General features: G+C 41.9%; 1 protein-coding gene across 3 annotated transcripts; it reads left to right on the forward strand.

The window, feature by feature from the left end:
- The first annotated feature begins 3,096 nt into the window (after positions 1-3,096).
- On the forward strand, positions 3,097-6,319 carry C11H7orf25 (chromosome 11 C7orf25 homolog). Of its 3 annotated transcripts, none has more exons than XM_053608471.1 (3): positions 3,097-3,225; positions 3,903-4,075; positions 4,176-6,319. In XM_053608471.1, the coding sequence occupies exon 3, from the start codon at positions 4,197-4,199 to the stop codon at positions 5,460-5,462; it is 1,266 nt and encodes a 421-aa protein (XP_053464446.1). In that variant the 5' UTR covers positions 3,097-3,225; positions 3,903-4,075; positions 4,176-4,196; the 3' UTR covers positions 5,463-6,319. The 3 variants fall into 3 exon arrangements, with proteins under 3 accessions (XP_053464446.1, XP_053464447.1, XP_053464448.1); XM_053608472.1 differs by lacking the exon at positions 3,097-3,225 and adding an exon at positions 3,237-3,634; XM_053608473.1 differs by lacking the exon at positions 3,097-3,225 and having other exon boundaries at positions 3,650-4,075.
- Positions 6,320-17,479: the final 11,160 nt, after the last annotated feature.

A 17,479-nucleotide genomic window follows, 5' to 3' on the forward strand; every position in this document is an offset into this window, starting at 1 on the left:
CACTTCCTGGCTGATTGACTATGCAATGTAATTATCTCAGAGGGTTTTCTAAGGCTAAATTTGATAGAGCAAGTGAAAGGCCTGACATGGTTAATGATTAAGTACTCTGTTAGCATCTGTTGACTTTGCTTGGGTCTTCTTTAATTTCCAGTATTAAGAGACTACAGAATTCTACAAATCAAAGAAAGGAAAATGAAAGGGATATTGTTTACACAAAAGGAAAGTGCATGTAGGTTTTCACTTCCCTTAAAAAAACAACAGAATTGCTCCTACTGGATAAAGGGAGGAAAAATTAGCTGAAGCAGATTTGATCCCGGTTCTATTTTCTGCTTCCTGCCCCCATTAAATGCAAAGCCTTGCTCCAACTGGAACAACACTTCTCCTTTTATTTTTAGTTTATTTTTCTCAGAGGACTTGAAATTAATCTGTTTTTCTCCCAGTCTTGAGAAACTCAGTTCTTGGATGTAGCACCATTGCATCCCTAAGCAGCCCAGTAATCCTGAATCATCACCCCACTATGTATTCCAGCTTTTTATCCTAAGTATGGTAATATTCCTAATGTGTTCAGCTCCTCCCTTCTTTTGGTTCAACTTGTACCTTCTCAGCCTTAGAAACTTTTGTTGCCACTTGTTCTGTCTTTGCTTTTTCCACTTCCTTACTGAACCATGAACTTAAATTTGCAAAATAATTAGCAGTAAAACATGGAAATGTTTAAAATTCACATACATGAAGACAGAGAGTTGAAAAGGAAAGATGAATAAGTAAACAGGCTAATTGAGTCTATAATTGAATGCTGATACGTTGGCATCAATTAGCTAATAAAGGAACATCAAAGGAATTTTCATCTGTTGCTCGGTTTTCGTAGAATGAAACTGCCAACTCAATACTTAGCAGGTGTCTCCTTGCCAACATAGGCAAGTCCTCTGAGCCCTTCATTGTAAAGAAGAGTAAACTGATGTTCAGTAAATTGCCTAAGAGCATAATAGGACTTGGTAGTTCCCTTGAATTAGAATCCTAATTTTCTGAAAACCAGTTCTGGGATCCTGTATTAATGTGACGTTGCCTCCACGTTTCCTTTAACTGGAGCTCTTCCCTCCATCCTGCTCTCAAGTTTATAGAATGAGCAGTACCTGACTGCTATGCAAGTACTAACTTCCTAAGCATGAACCTATTTTAACTATAGTAATACTTTGTGAAAGGCCATGTCCCTGAGATATACTCCCTGAAAGCCATCACTTTTAACTGTTTTAGGTTTCCATCAGGTACTTGCCTGCCTGTTTCAAAATAGTAGGATTATATGGCCTTTCCTGGATTCTTGAACTTTAGCCAGAATACAAACTTTGTGCTGTACAAAATGAGAATTTACAACTCTGGTTTTACTCTCACTCTCTTTCCCTGCCTCAATTTAATAAAATTGTATTTAGTTTGAGATTTTTCTTAATGATTATGTAAGTATACCATGATTACATTTCCTAACTAACTTTCGTGGGGGTGATATTGCCTTACTTTTTTACTTTGTTTTCTGTGTAGCTGTCAAGAATTCTTACCAGGTTCCCCCCAACAGAATTATAACACCCTCTGCATACTGTTTTCCTCATGGTCAGATGCCAGGTAATTGTTTTCTCCCTCACATCTCTGAGAACTTTCTCTTTTTTGGAGCCCTCTATCTTCTCCAGTCCAGGCTAGTTGCTTGTTTAGAACCATCTTTTATTTTTCTCTCTTTTTCTTTCAGTTGGCTGGGCTTAAACATTCTAGGTTAGAAATAAATTGTCCCCACATTTTGAAAGCATTATTCTACTCCCCCCCTAAATTCCATTGTTGCTGTTGGGAGACCTAATGCTAGAAATTCTTTGTTTACCACTTTTTTCTTCTGTGCAGCTCTTAGGATTTTATATCTGTAGCGTTCTGAATTTTACAGTGATGTGCCTTTTTGTGGGTTTTTTAACATTCATTTTGCTGAGTAGGCCCTTTTGCTGTAAAAACCAAAGGTAAATTTAATAATACAGATTATTAAATCTTTGTTTTCATTGTTTTTGTTTCTAAAAATTGTGTGTTGAGCACTTTTGGTTGGTTTTGCTCTGGTTTTCATCTCTTTAATTTTCTAGTAGTTTTTCCCAGCTCTTCCATTGATTTCTATGAAATTTAGAATGTCATCTTTACTTTGAGGAACTATTTTTTATATTCTGCCATCTTCCCTTAAAAAAACAACAAAAGCCTCTTTTATAAATGAAATATCTTTTTATATGAGAATGCTAATTAAACATTAAAAACCATTTCATTCTGCTTTAAGTTTCCTACAAATCCGGAACAGAAAAATGTTTGGAAGTGGGTTTGTGAGCCCCACATTATCTTGAGGGACTAAGTAATGTGTAAAAACACTTAGAACCCTGTCTGCCACATGGTAAGCATGGACTAAGTTATTGTTCTTATCCTTCAAAAATGTGTTAGTATAACTCGACTCCAGTCATCTACTCTCTTGTTCTGTCTTTGTGGGTATATTTCCTTTGTTTCTTTTACTGTCATTTAAGTAAGGTTTGGAGGAGTAAGATACACAGGATTAATTTTAACTGGGAATCCTCCTTAAAAAGTTGCTTTACTTTCTCAAAGCCCTTATCTTTCTGGGGGACTCTGGAAACTCTAGTAGGCTAATAGAAGTCACCCAGACATTTCTTCAGAAGGGCAGCATGTCTATAAATGGGATACTTGCTATGGAGCTCCCAGGATGGTGCAGTGTGGAGGGTGCTTTGGTGTGGAGTCAGAGGTCCCAACTCCTGCACTTATTAGCTGTGTGACCTTTGACAAGCTTTTGCAGCATATGTGGTCTGTTAAGTGCCTGGGTGATAACGAGTGGCCGGCGCCTGGGTGGGAGGGGGCGCAGTCCTGCGAGCCTAGCTCCAGCTCCTTTCTCCCGGACCAGGCGGCTGCGCGCCTTTAGACTCGTCCTGCAGCGCGAGAGGCAGAAGCCGATTGCCCTCAACAATCATGGCGGCCGCTAGCGTCAACCCCGCTCGGGAGACCGCGCTGCCGCCTGGGAATCGGGGGTCCGGCGTCACCGGTCCCGGAACCACGTGACGTGGGAGGCTCCCCAGGCGGCGTGGCTCGCCCGGGTGGAGCAGCCTCGGCGCGGGAGCCGGGAGGGTGCTGCCCGGGGGAGGTGTCCCGCTGGGTCTTGGCCTCTGCGTGCTCGCGCCCGCCTGCTCACGCTCGCGGTCCTGGGCGCTGCTGGTGAGGAGTTGGAGAGCGAGGCGGGGAGCGGGGCGCCCCTTCCGAGGCCGGAGGGGGCTGGGCCAGGGCGGCCTGGCTGGGTGGGGCGGTCGCGCGTTCTCCGCGTCTCGACACTCGCAGTGGGGGCTCTTAGACCCGGACCCCGGTGTGCAGGTGAGGGGCAGGCCCGAGGGGCCGGATGCCCACCCGAAGGCCTGGCCGACCTCTCGCCCCCCATGTCGCCACCGGCCGCCGGCGCTCTAGGACTCTGCACCGCCTGCCTGGCCGCCGCAGGGTGCAGCCTTAGAGTTGAGTGAATCTTCAGAATTTTCCTTCCTAATGGGAGGCTAGTTGGTGGGTCTCCTTTGGTCTTTTAAAATACACTGGTTTGACGTCAAATGCAGAAATGAGGCCGTCTTGATTTCCTGGCGTAAGTACCCTGTGCCCTCGGGGGAAATCCTGAGGTAGCTGGTTAAAGGAGACCGACTCTGGAGGAGGAGTGTGGTCAGTTCAGGACAGACACCCTTGTTTTGGACAATTTGCTAACCATTCGGTCCTTGTGGATTTCTATTTTAAGCATTTTATCTTGATTCTCCAAGTCTTTCATTAAAATTTCTCCACAGTCGGGCTGCTGTTAAACATAAAGGAATTCTTTATATAGCAGATTGCCAAATTCCTGCATTTTTATCTTGACCTAGGACATGGCGTATACTCCAAGGCCATCAAGCTGAAGAAATGAAGGTCCCGATTTGATCCAGTATACTTAAAGAAGAGTTCAAATGTATAGCTGCCGTCCTTTCCTTAGCTATCAGAGGAAGGAGTCATTCCAAAATCAGACATATGGAAGCACAGGTTCATAGACTCAGCCTCTGTAAGTTTTGTTGCTAGATTGAAATTTTTAATCCTCGGTGAAGAATTGATTGTAATTAATTTTAAAAGACTGTCCAAATTTGTCTTGTGTCTTTTCATAGGAAAGTAATAATGCCGTCAGCATGTCTGCACACTCCATGCTCTGTGAACGAATTGCTATAGCCAAGGAACTGATCAAGAGAGCAGAATCACTTTCTAGATCAAGAAAAGGTGGCATTGAAGGTGGTGCAAAGCTGTGCAGCAAACTGAAGGCAGAATTAAAGTTCTTACAGAAAGTAGAAGCTGGGAAAGTAGCTATTAAAGAATCCCATTTACAGAGCACTAATTTAACACACCTGCGAGCCATTGTGGAATCAGCAGAAAACCTGGAAGAAGTTGTTAGTGTTCTTCATGTCTTTGCTTACACAGATACCTTGGGAGAGAAGCAGACCCTTGTAGTGGACGTGGTTGCAAATGGTGGTCATACTTGGGTGAAAGCCATTGGCCGAAAAGCTGAAGCTCTGCATAACATCTGGCTGGGCAGGGGTCAGTATGGTGACAAAAGCATCATTGAGCAGGCTGAAGACTTCCTCCAGGCGAGTCACCAGCAGCCAGTGCAGTATAGCAACCCTCACATCATCTTTGCATTTTACAACAGTGTCTCCAGCCCCATGGCCGAGAAGCTGAAAGAAATGGGCATATCTGTGAGAGGAGACATAGTAGCAGTCAACTCTCTGTTAGATCACCCCGAAGAGCTCCAGCTCAGTGAGAGTGAATCAGATGAAGAGGGCCCTCAGCTTCTGCCAGTGACCAGAGTAGACCGAGAAAATATACTGGCGAGTGTTGCGTTTCCAACAGAGATTAAGGTTGATGTGTGCAGAAGAGTAAATCTGGACATTACTACTTTAATCACGTATGTGTCTGCCCTTAGCTATGGAGGCTGCCACTTTATTTTCAAAGAAAAAGTACTCACAGAACAAGCAGAGCAGGAGAGGAAGGAGCAGGTTCTACCTCAGCTGGAGGCGTTTATGAAGGACAAGGAGTTGTTTGCTTGTGAATCTGCTGTCAAAGATTTTCAGTCCATTCTAGATACTTTAGGAGGACCTGGGGAGAGAGAGAGGGCAGCTCTGCTAATTAAGCAAATTAATGTGGTTCCAGACCAGCCTTCTGAGCGTGCCTTGAGACTAGTGGCCAGTTCGAAAATTAATAGCCGCTCATTAACGATCTTTGGGACAGGAGACACCCTGAAAGCCATCACGATGACCGCCAATAGTGGTTTTGTCAGAGCTGCAAACAATCAGGGTGTTAAATTTAGTGTGTTTATCCATCAGCCCAGAGCACTTACTGAGGGCAAAGAGGCCCTAGCCACCCCCTTACCAAAAGACAACACTGCTGGCAGCGAGCACTAATGATCCTTTAAATTTTGTCATGGGAATAAGTTATTTATACCAAAGGCTGGGGCTTCCTATCTGAACTGGTGAAAAAAGAAGGTCTATTAGTAAAATCAATACTTAAACCAGTAGAGTTTGTTTTGTGTCTCATCTATATTTAAAGTATGTAACTGCCAAAAGTAGAAAAAGCACAGGAGACAACCTTATGTATCAAACTGTTTGTGTTAGAGCAATTAAGAACAGAAAAACATCTATATAAGGCTTTTAGCTCTATTGTAACACTGTTGTTTGATTCTGTATGGCTTCAGTGCCCCTACTGGTAATCAGATTTCATGGAATACGGCTATACTGCATCTTGCATTAAATATTTGGAGAAAACTCTGAAGGCTGTATTTCATTGTATTGGTTTATGTGATTTAGGCTGACAGGTAAAGGTTTATAACTAGTTTTATATTCTCAACCGCCATTTATGAAAAGAAATAATTGATACAGTGAGGAGCAGTTTGGTAGATATTTATAAAGAGTATATAATGCAGAAAAAATGAAAATAAAGTGAATTCTGAAACTATTGATACATCTTTGTGAAAAGAAACCAAACTTACTATAAGATAAATTCAGAATGAGTTGACAATGAATTATATAAAACATTTTTAAAAAATTCTGATTCTTTTAAGTACGGACAGTCTCCATATTGCAAGTTCTTGTCTTTAATGTTCCATTTGCAAGTGGCAAGTGAAAACTTACCTGTCAATGTTGACGGGAGATTCCATGCCAGTTGCATTATGCAAATTGTAATTAAAAATCCATTTCTATGGCCACATTGCACTAAGAGCTATATTTTGTCAGTTTTCAATAAAGCAAAACAAATCAGCTAAGTAGGTATGTATTCGCATTTTTTATTTCTATTTTTATTTTTTAGTTTCAGGTCAATATGAGGGTATAAACTAAGAGGTTATATAATTATATGTAGGTAAAAATCAGAGTTGGAGTTGTGTCCTGCACCCGAGGAGTGTGCTGTATTGTATTCACTTTTAAAACTTGAGAATTTGTCTTGGTGCTTAAGTACTAGCTCATGTTAAGCATAGGGGCCAGTTTAGAATTTGATTTTAGGTAGCCACAGCCTGATCTCTTTATACTGTGGCTTTCCTATGTTGTGAAATGACAATCTCAATTTCTAGTCACAGGGTTTTCTGAGGAGGTAGGGTTTGCTTGCTAGGGTCCATGAACACTATAATGAATGGAAAATTAAGTGTGGGGCTTCTTTGGGGCGAGATTCTGTTACTAAGTCAACACGGAAAAGGGAAAAGGCTGTGATTGGGTTTCCAGTGCAAGTATAGAGAGGTATAGTCTGGGGTTAGAAATTGGGCTTTTTTTTTTTTTGAGTACCTTTTAAGGTGCCATAGTAGTTGGTGCTAGTAAGTACGAAGCATTACAGTTTGGTATGGAAAGAAATAATTGCTGTTTGCTGTAAGGAATTCTTAGTGTGAAGTGGAGGTAAGCAACCAAATGCAATCAATGTGCTAAAATCTGTAAGGTTTAAAGTGCGGTGGGAAGAGTAGGGGGTACTTCTTGTCAAGTCAGGAAGGCAGAGAAGTATTCTTTGAAGGTCTGGGGGGTGATATTTTTCAGGGTGTGCACATGACAAAGGGTCCTCAAAAGTAAAGGGGTGGGATTGAAAAAATACAGAAGTGTAGATGTGGAGGCCTGTCAGGGAATAGGCGCAAGTGGACTGTAAAAAAAGAAATGAAGCTAGAAAAGGAGTTGAAGTTCTCTAAGTTAGAGTTTGGCATTAGAGAGCCATTGGTGGTTTTAAAGAAAGGGTGGCTCATGATCCTCAGTCTCTTAGAAAAACAACAAAAACTCACTCGCAGTGTGGAGGAAAAGTTGAAAGATGAGACTATAATGGCCTTGGCTAGAGTAGCAGTGAGGGACAGCAGAGTCGTGGCTGTCTGCCAGACGTGGCCAAGGCAGAATTGATACTAATGTCCTCATTTATTTAATAAACATTTATTGAGTGCCTGCCACGTGCCAGACACAGTAGGAAGAGCTGGATAAATGAAAGACGTGTTTTCACGGAGGAGCAGGAAAGAGATTGTGTCCCTCCTCACTGTGAATCAGTCAATACCTAAGAACTTGGAATCTTTGCCAACTAGAAAGTGGACCGGCCACAGCACTCTGACAGAATGACTTGCTCAAGTGGCTGCAGCTCTGGCCCCACCAAAGACCATTATTTTTTCCCAGGCATTCGGTGATTATGATTCCTAACAATGGAACAAATAATGTAAGCAATAGATAGTGGGGCAGTGAATTCTGGAGTGTAGAAATAGTACCTTCACTACACAGGGCACACAAGCTCCACCCTACCCTAAGGCCTGTTCTAGCCGACCAAAACTTTTAACTTCTATAAAGGGAAAAAACTGAGATTAAAAAATGAGGGAAGTAACAGAAATGCCCAGTTAATTACTAGTTAAAAAAAAAAACTGGCAAAAGAATCATACAAAGCAAAGCAAATGTCAAAAAAGTCATGAAGAGTAAAGATAGGTTAAAAAAAAAAAAAACCCTCTCATTTCTCTAAGTGGTTAGAGAAAGTAAAATCGGTTAAAAATCCTCATCTTCTTTTGAAAGGAATCAATAGACACTTTGCAGTCTTGCCATTGAAAAATAAAAGCTATCTAACTTTGGTCATCAAAGGAAGTGTGACTGATAGTATAAATTAAACTAAACAGAATAAATTCCAAATGAAAGGTAGAAATGGAGAAAAAACAGTCCATGTAGATAAAAATAAGTCAAAAGAATTCCCGAGGAAGCATAAACACCACATAGCCTCAAATAAGAGCTAGCTGCAAGCCCACCAGGGATGTAAACCAGCATTAGAGAAGACTAATTTTAGGGAAAGATACGCCATTTTGATAAATTTGGAAATGTCGTTGAAACAGATGATTTTCTTAATATGAATTAGAATTGAAATAGGAAACCCAAATCAGCAATAATCCCTGAAAAAATTGTTACAGTGTTACATAATTTCCTCCAAAAATGTGCAGGTACCGTTAACTTCATTAGCTGAGGTTATTCTTTTAGATACCAAATAATTCCCTTGCTCTAAAAAAATAACAGGGAGCATAACACCATAAGTGGGGTTGAAATACTTAATGTGGTAAGGTGTGGTGTTCTGCTGACTACCTCTCCTCCGCGTAAGACAGGGACTTGGCCTGCCCCTGTTTGAACACAATGCCTGGGTAGAGGTCCCTTCTTCCGGGTGGAAATTTCTCAATTTGTGAATAGCAGGCTGGTTGTCTCAAGTCATTGCTGTATTGGAAATGTTTTTTAATTCATTTTACAGAAGAAGAGCATGACTCTTGATACTAGAACCTGACCAGATAGCATGCAAAGGAAGCTGCAGCAAAATTTCAGTTTAAAAAGATTCGCGTGCACATCCCAAATAAAATGGTATTGTGGGTAAAGTGGGTTCCAGGCAGAGAACACCTCACTGGTTGGGAATCTTGTTCCCGAGAGGAGAAAGGGCAGGGCTGAATCCTCCAATTTAATAGTCTGGACTTGGGGATTAACCTCTGTGTTGGGGTAGAATTCCCTTACTGCCCACTTGAGGGAAAGAGGTAACCCCGAGACTCTGCATGAAGCCAGAACCTTTGAAAGTCTGCAGTCTTCATGAAAGAGGATCTTAGAAACTTTGCCCAGGGACGCAGGCAGGGAGTTTAACTCTAGTGGGTCTGAGTGTGAAGAAAGGAAGTCTGAGGGAAATTAAATTCCTTCATGGGAGAGACTCAGAGATGTAGAATTGGTATAAAAATTGGCCCCGGGCAAGTACGATCCCTCAGACACCTGAGAGGAATGTACGTGGCCTCCTTCTGGGTTTGGGAACGCTTGTGTTTCTCTAGCCTCACAGATTCCAATAGGGAAACTAAGCTTTGGATAAGTTAACAGTGAGAAATGGTAAAAACAGGAAAACTTCCACTGCCAATGAGTCAGCAACACAGAAGGAGAGCGTCAATGCTTCAAGAACTTAAGATAATAAAATATATAAAAACTGGAGAGAATATGTAATATTGTGAAATATGTAAAATGCATATAATAACAAAGTATAAGGTACTACACTTGATTTTAGCCAAAAGGCCGAGAAGTGATGCAAAATATAAGGTAAGTTGGCGTCTTAGAGGTTTTCCCCATCTATGTATCAAAAAAAAGTATTAATAATTTAAAGTGGCAGATGGAGGCTAAAATATCACTGGCAATCAGATACTGCACACAGCTGGGTTGGAGGATGTGGTTTATTATCTGCAGGAATGGAGGATGCTTCCTGATATTGAACCCCAGAGTTAGGCAGACATTACCCACCCAGTCATCGGAAGTTCTGGGGAATGTGACAGGGAGAACTTGTCCTAAAAGAGCTGCAGAGAATATCTCACCCTGTGGGAAGCTTGTTTCCAAGAGAAAAAAGGGCAGAGATAAGCCAGGCATCCCAGGCATTCCCTCAAAATTGCAATCACATTTTTCTATATTCACAGAAGGAAAATAGGTCCAGGAGTGTAGTGGAGATATAACCTCCCAGCCTTCTGCCATCATGCAAATAAGAATAGAAAGAAGGCATTGCCGTCTTGTCGTAAATAAGCAATGATTGTGATGATAGAACATATAGAAAGCAAATACAACATCTGGAAGGACAGCTCTCACTAAAATTAAAATTAACAAAAGTAAAATAGTGGATTAGAGGAAACAAAAAATGTGAAATGAAATATAGATCTGTGTCAATTTTCTAGAATTCAGCAAAGAAATAAAACAATGGAAATGTCAACCTAAAATAATCTAAAGGATCAGAATCTAATTGAAAGAGAGGATTTTAAAAAGTGAGAGAGAAGATGTTTATTCAAGCACCAACTATGAAGATGGACCAACAAGAAACACCAACTCCAAATGAATGGAGTCAACATTCTGAAGTAGGGGTGGGAAGATGTGGCTCACGCTCTGGGAGGCTGAGGAGGCTGGCAGACTGCTTACACTCCTGAGCAAGGGGGAGATAACACTGCCCTTCTACCCCAACCCCTCCACCCCGGCTCTACTAAAAATGAAAAAACTCTGGGAGGCCTAGGTGGGTGGATTGCCTGAGCTCACAGGTTCCAGACCAGCTGAGCCAGAGGGAGACCCCATCTCTAAAAAAACAAACAAACAAAAAAAAAAATAGCCAGGTGTTGTGGCAGGTGCCCGTAGTCCCAGCTACTTGGGAGGCTGAGGCAAGAGAATCTCTTGAGCCCAGAGTTTGAGGTTGCTGTGAGCTATGACGCCACAGCACTCTACCAAGGGTGACAAACTGAGACTGTCTCAAAAAAAAGGAAAATATTGAGGCAAGAGGATCACTTGAGCCCAAGGATTTGAGGTTGCTGTGAGCTATGATGCCATGGCATTCTACTCAGGGCAACAGAGTGAGACTCTGTCTCAAAAAAAAAAAAAAAAAGAAAAGAAAAAATCTGAAGTACGGAAGTTAAGATTTCACTTAAACAGGCAGAGACGGAAGAATTTTTAGCAAGAAAATTTACAACATTAGTCATACAAGGTTGGTGTGTATTTACAGCAATTTGATTGGTTATAGACAGCAATTTGATTGGTTATAGGCAGTGTTCATTCTGGGAAGGGTACATTTAACATCTTTTTACAGAGGGTGTAATAATCAGGTGTTTTATGTCATCTGGTCTAACCAGAGCAGGAAAAAAGGGGAAGGTGATTTATAACAAGGCTCTTTAATTAAGAAGGCAGGATATTATTTCATTCTCTCCAGTCATTGCACAGGAGAAAAATAAGAAGGCGAATTAATCAGAAAAATAGAAGCAGTAACTATGTGTGACTCAGATCACAGTCACCTCTCTCTCCAGGCTACAAGTGTTTGGGGGTTCCAGAAGTGTTTACATTTTGTTTATATTTACAGAAAATATAAAAGAGAAGCTGAGATCTAGAGAAAAGGTAAGACGGTCCTGCAAAGGTTCTGGCAGACAATATGGACTAATAGCCCAAAGCCCTCCTCCCTGTCCTCCCTTCCTCTCCCGCTGTGCCATAGAGCTGAGCACACTAGGATCCTCCATCTCCCAGGCTTGCATTCAGCCCAACGTGGCAGATTCCTGTCCTCTGAGACATGAGTGGAAGTCCATTATTCCTCGTCTTTCTCCTTCCTTCACAGGCCTGATTTGAATGAGATGCTTATGGATATATCTGTTGATACCCAGGCATTCAAGAGTTAGGTGTTTATTATATCATGGTTGGGTAGAAAAATGTTCTTTTTAGAGCAGAATACTGAGGAACATATAGGTAAAATAGTATGATGTTTGTAATGTATTTATTTATTTATTCTTGAGACAGAGTCTCAGGCTGTCGCCCTGGGTAGAGTGCCGTGGCATCACAGTTCACAGCAACCTCCAACTCATGGGCTCAAGCGATCCCTCTGTCTCAGTAGTTTTCTATTTTTAGTAGAGATGGAGCCTTGCTTTTGCTCAGGCTGGTCTCGAACTCATGAGCTCAAGCTATCCACCCGCCTCAGCCTCCCACCACACCCGGCTGTCTGTAATTTATTTTAAAATTATTTCAGCACAAGACAAACCTAGATAAAGCAAATAAGGCAAAATAATGACACATTTTAAAACCTCAGTGATGGATACATGGGTGCTCATATTCTGTTCTAATGTTTTTCTGTGTGTTTGAAAATGTATTTATTTCCTCTCACTGTTCTATTCTCTGTCTTATTCTTTTTGTAACAAATAAATGTCAGTTAGAATATTTTCAACCACATGTAATGAAAAAGCCAGCTTCAGTGGCTTGCACAGATTGGATTGGATTTCTGTTCACATCACGTCCTGCGGGAAGCACATGTGAGCACCAAGCTGATGTGATGCTCTTGGTCTTTCTCCCATCCCTGTAACATGGTAGCAAGGGCGGCCACTGACCACGGTCAAATCAGGGGCCACTCTGGCACAGGGGAACACAGCACGGGGAAGATCTGCCGGTGCCTATGGTGGGAGCATTTTGACCAGCCTGGCCAGAATTCAAACCCTCTGAACTCTGCAGCCTGAGTTCCCACTAGGTCCACCACTGGCAGAAAAAGAGCAGCCTTGGGCCTGGACTAAATTTCTAAAGCAGGCCACAAGGTTGTGGTCCTCGGGCAATTCCTGTGGCTGTGCAGTCTCAGAGCGAGGACTTGGAGTGCTCCTGACCCGGTGAGACACCAGCAGCTGCAGCCGAGCTAGTGCCTGTGTCACGTCTCCCCCAACCACAGGCAGCACAGCTCAGGGAGAGTCTTTCTTCTTACACTTGGGGAAAGGACAGCGAAGAGAACAGAGGACTTTGTCTTCAAACTTGGGTACCAGCTTACTCTTGGTGCTCAGTAAAACAAAGCACCAAGGCTCGGCACCCATAGCTCAGTGGTTAGGGGGCTGGCCACATTCTCCGGGGCTGGTGGGTTCAAACTGGCCTGGGCCTGCTAAACAAAAATAAACAAACAACAACAAAAAAATAGCCGGGCATTGTAGTGGGTGCCTGTAGTTGCAGCTACTATGGAGGCTGAGGCAAGAGAATCGCTTGAGCCCAAGAATTTGAGGTTGCTGCTAACTATGATGCCATGGCACTCTACCAGGGGTGACAAAGTGAAACTCTGTCTCTAAATAAATGAATAAATAAAAATAAAGCACCAAGCAGACTACCGAGGCCCCTGAGTCCAGGCCTTACTTCCTAGATGGTATTTCTAGTCCTGCTCTGGGCCGAAGGAAACATGCCTCCCTGAAGCAAAGACCCAGTCCTGACAGCGTTCAACACTTGTCAACTAAAGAGCCCTGGGGCTTTGAATAAGTGTCAGAGCTAGCCAGGCAGTAGTCACCACTATCTGGTGAGACCGGGCTGCCTTCAGGTGTGACCTGGCTTTGGTGGCCACCAGGAAGTACCCATATCACTTCTCCCCCAGTTCCAGCAGCCCAGCGGAGAGCGAGGGAAGAGAGTGTGAGACTGCCTGGTAACGCAGGGAATTCCCTAATATCTCACTCAAGCTCAACAAGTTTATACCACCTCTGTAAGAATCACCAGATTACTGGGCTTGGGGCACCCCCAGTGCTGACATAGATGCAGTGACCGAAGACTTAGACAACAACACTTAATTCCCTTTGAGTATCTGAAAAGTCTTCTCAAGAAGGATGGGTTCAAACAAGTCCAGGCTGTGAAGATTAAAATATATGATATAATAAACACCTAACTCTTGAATGCCCAGACATCAACAAGCATCCACGTGCATCACACTCAAATCAGGCCTGTGGAGGAAGGAGAAAGAGGAGGAATAATGGACTTCCACTTGCATCTCAGAGGCACGGAATCCGCCAACGTGAGCCCTGGAGTCTGAGGATCCCAGTGCACTCAGCTCTATGGCCCAAGCAGGCAGAGGAAGGGAGGACTGGGAGCAGGGCTTTGGGCTGTCAGCCAGTATTTTCTGCAGGAACCTTTGTGGGACCGTCTTATTTTTGTGTACATCCTGTATACTGCGAATGAGAGCTAAAGGCTGGATTCCATCCTGATTAAACATTTTGGGCAGGAATACTTTATGGCTGACACTGTATTCTTTATTTTCTGGTTTTCCCACCCTTAGTATTATCAATGTATTGTACCTGGAATAAGGTGGTAACAGCTAGAGCTCGCCATTGTAACATTATGCTTTATATATTATTTCAACTGTGAAATAATACTTTGGCACCGGTGTGAATATTCAATTCCCCATTGCTCTTTTCCCTAGTAATTTTAGCATGCATTGGTGATTATAACCTTAATCAATTATTCCATTCAAGTGACAAAATGATGATTTTTCCCAATGCTATCATTTCCTTTGCAGTTATGAATTATCATTCTTCCGTAAGGAAGAGATTTCCCTTATGAACTGGGCCCCTCTGGAATGTCAGTAGATATCCTTAATTCTTTCTCTCTAATTAATGACTCTCAGAGTAAGGGATTGGTGTAAGAGTCACCTCCAATAACATCAGATGAATCTTTTAGGAGAGAAATTCTATTTTGTGAGTACTATGTTGGACTCATGAATTATTATATATCCAAATGAGCCCAAATTAATTACATTTACTGTTTTTTTACCTGAACTTTTCATTTTGAGATAACTACAAATTCTTGTGCATTGTAAGAAATAATACAGAGTTCCTATGTGCCTTTTACACCATTTTTCCCAATAGGAACCTCTTGAAATGTGATAGCACGGTATCACAAGCATATCAACATTGATTATGTTAAGATACAGAACATTTTCATCACCACAGACTCTCTTATGTTGCTCTTTTATTTGCTATTCTTTTTGATGCATTAACTGTCTAAACTTTGGCTGGGAGAACCCTTGTGTCCTTTTGATATAATCTCCTTATCTTTGGTGTCAAGCTTTCTGGCATAACAAGGTGTCTCAGAATTACTCATACTTTCCTGCCAGAGACATGGAATCTTATTTTACTTTTTAAATAATTTTGGTGTTCTATCTAAGAAATATCTTCTAAGCAAATAGAAGATAGTCTCTTACATTTCCTTTAGAAACTCAACTGTGTCAGCTTTCATACAGTACAGGAGCAAAGTTACTTTCTTTTTTTTTTTTGTAGAGACAGAGTCTCACTTTATTGCCCTCGGTAGAGTGCCATGGCCTCACACAGCTCACAGCAACCTCTACTCTTGGGCTTCCGCGATTCTCTTGCCTCAGCCTCCCGAGTAGCTGGGACTACAGGTGCCCGCCACAACGCCCAGCTATTTTTTTCTTGCAGTTTGGCCAGGGCTGGGTTTGAACCTGCCACCCTCGGTATATGGGGCTGGCGCCCTACACACTGAGCCACAGGCGCTGCCCTTCTTTTTTTTTATTAAATCATAGCTGTGTACATTAATGTGATCATGGGGCACCATACACTGGTTTTATAGACCATTTGACATATTTTCATCACACTGGTTAACATAGCCTTCCTGGCATTTTCTTAGTTATTGTGTTAAAACATTTATATTCTACATTTGCTAAGTTTCACATGTACCCTTGTAAGATGCACTGTAGGTGTAATCCCAGCAATCACCCTCCCTCTGTTGTGTGATCAGAGACGAGAGAGAGTCCACAGCTTTGCCACAGGTGTAAGCTCACTCCTGCAATGTTGATGGGCCCAGGAATGATTGACTACACACACAAAAGATGGTGTGTAGCAAAGAAACTTTATTTTGTGCCACCTTATATACATTGGTGGTCACGTAGAAACTTAATCTACAAACTTATTACCTAAATCTTACCTAACTTACACTATCTAAAATTAAACTTGTGGGTAAATATCAAATCTCCACATTAACACAATTTCTTCTGTTTTTTTACATTCCTCTCAGATATGTGTCAACTCTAACTACAAATCTGATTAAACATAACAAGGAAACTGCAAGGGAAATGAGGAAGTGAAACTCCTCATAAGCACATTTAATTTACCTGGTTTAGATTTATGGCTTTGTTTCTCCACAGCACAGAGACCTATAGGCTCTTTGCGACATAATGTTTTCACATATGTCAACCTCTGATCTGTGACTCTAGGAGTGAGGCTGTAACACCTGCGACCACCAGGTATGACGGAATGCATGACTTCAGAGCCATTGTGCCTGGAATTTTTCGTTTCCATGGAAACAAGCCCTGTGTTTGCTCAGTGGAGCCCAGCCCTCTGTCCAGCCATTTTGCTGTTTGCAAAAGCTGCTTCTGTGTTAGCAAAAGCCAATTAACCCTTACCAGGCTCACTTCATGTGCTTCATGTGGGGAGCTCTGTCACCCCACACCCTCCGCCCATCCTTCCTCACCACATTCTTAGGTTATAACTGGGTTATAGCTTTCATATGAAAGCGATAAATTAGTTTCATAGTAGGGCTTAGTGCATTGGATACTTTTTCTTCCATTCTTGAGATACTTTACTAAGAAGAATATGTTCCAGCTCCATCCATGTAAACATGAAAGAGGTAAAGTCTCCATCTTTCTTTAAGGCTGCATAATATTCCATGGTGTACATATACCACAATTTATTAATCCATTCGTGGATTGATGGGCACTTGGGCTTTTTTCATGACTTAGCAATTATGAATTGGGCGGCAATAAACATTCTGGCACAAATATCTTTGTTATAATGTGATTTTTGGTCTTCTGCGTATATACCTAGTAGAGGAATTATAGGATTAAATGGCAGATCTATTTTTAGATCTCTAAGTGTTCTCCAGACATCTTTCCAAAAGGAACGTATTAAGTTGCATTCTCACCAGTAGTGTAGAAGTGTTCCCTTTTCTCCACATCCATGCCAACATTTCTGGTTTTGGGATTTTGTGATATGGGCTAATCTTACTGGAGTTAGATGATATCTCAAAGTAGTTTTGATTTGCATTTCTCTGATGATTAAGGATGATGAGCATTTTTTCATATGTCTGTAGGCCAGGCACCTGTCTTCTTCAGAGAAGTTTCTCTTCAAGTCCTTTGCCCAGCCTGTGATGGGATCACTTGTTCTCTTCTTACTTATACGTTTGAGTTCTCTGTGGATTCTGGTTATTAAACCTTTGTCAGAGACATAAGCTGCAAATATCTTCTCTCATTCTGAGGGCTGTCTGCTTACTTTACTTACTGTGTTCTTGGCTGTAGAGAAGCTTTTTAGTTTGATGAGGTCCCAGTAGTGTATTTTTGAAGCTGCTTCAATTGCCCGGGGGGTCCTCCTCATAAAATATTCACCAGACCAATTTCTTCAAGGGTTTTTCCCTGCACTCTCTTCTAGTATTTTTATAGTTTCTTGTCTTAGGTTTAAATCTTTAATCCAGTGAGAGTCTATTTTAGTTAATGGTGAAAGGTGTGGGTCCAGTTTCAGTCTTCTAGAGGTTGCCAGCCAGTTCACCCAAAACCATTTGTTAAATAGGGAATCTTTTCTCCACTGAATGTTTTTAATTGGCTTCTTAAAGATCAAATAACGGTAAGTAGCTGGATTCATCTCTTGGTTCTCTATTCTGTTCCAGACATCTACTTC

The sequence above is a fragment of the Nycticebus coucang genome, chromosome 11 (genome assembly GCF_027406575.1).
Source record: "Nycticebus coucang isolate mNycCou1 chromosome 11, mNycCou1.pri, whole genome shotgun sequence".
Classification (NCBI taxonomy): Eukaryota; Metazoa; Chordata; class Mammalia; order Primates; family Lorisidae; genus Nycticebus; species Nycticebus coucang.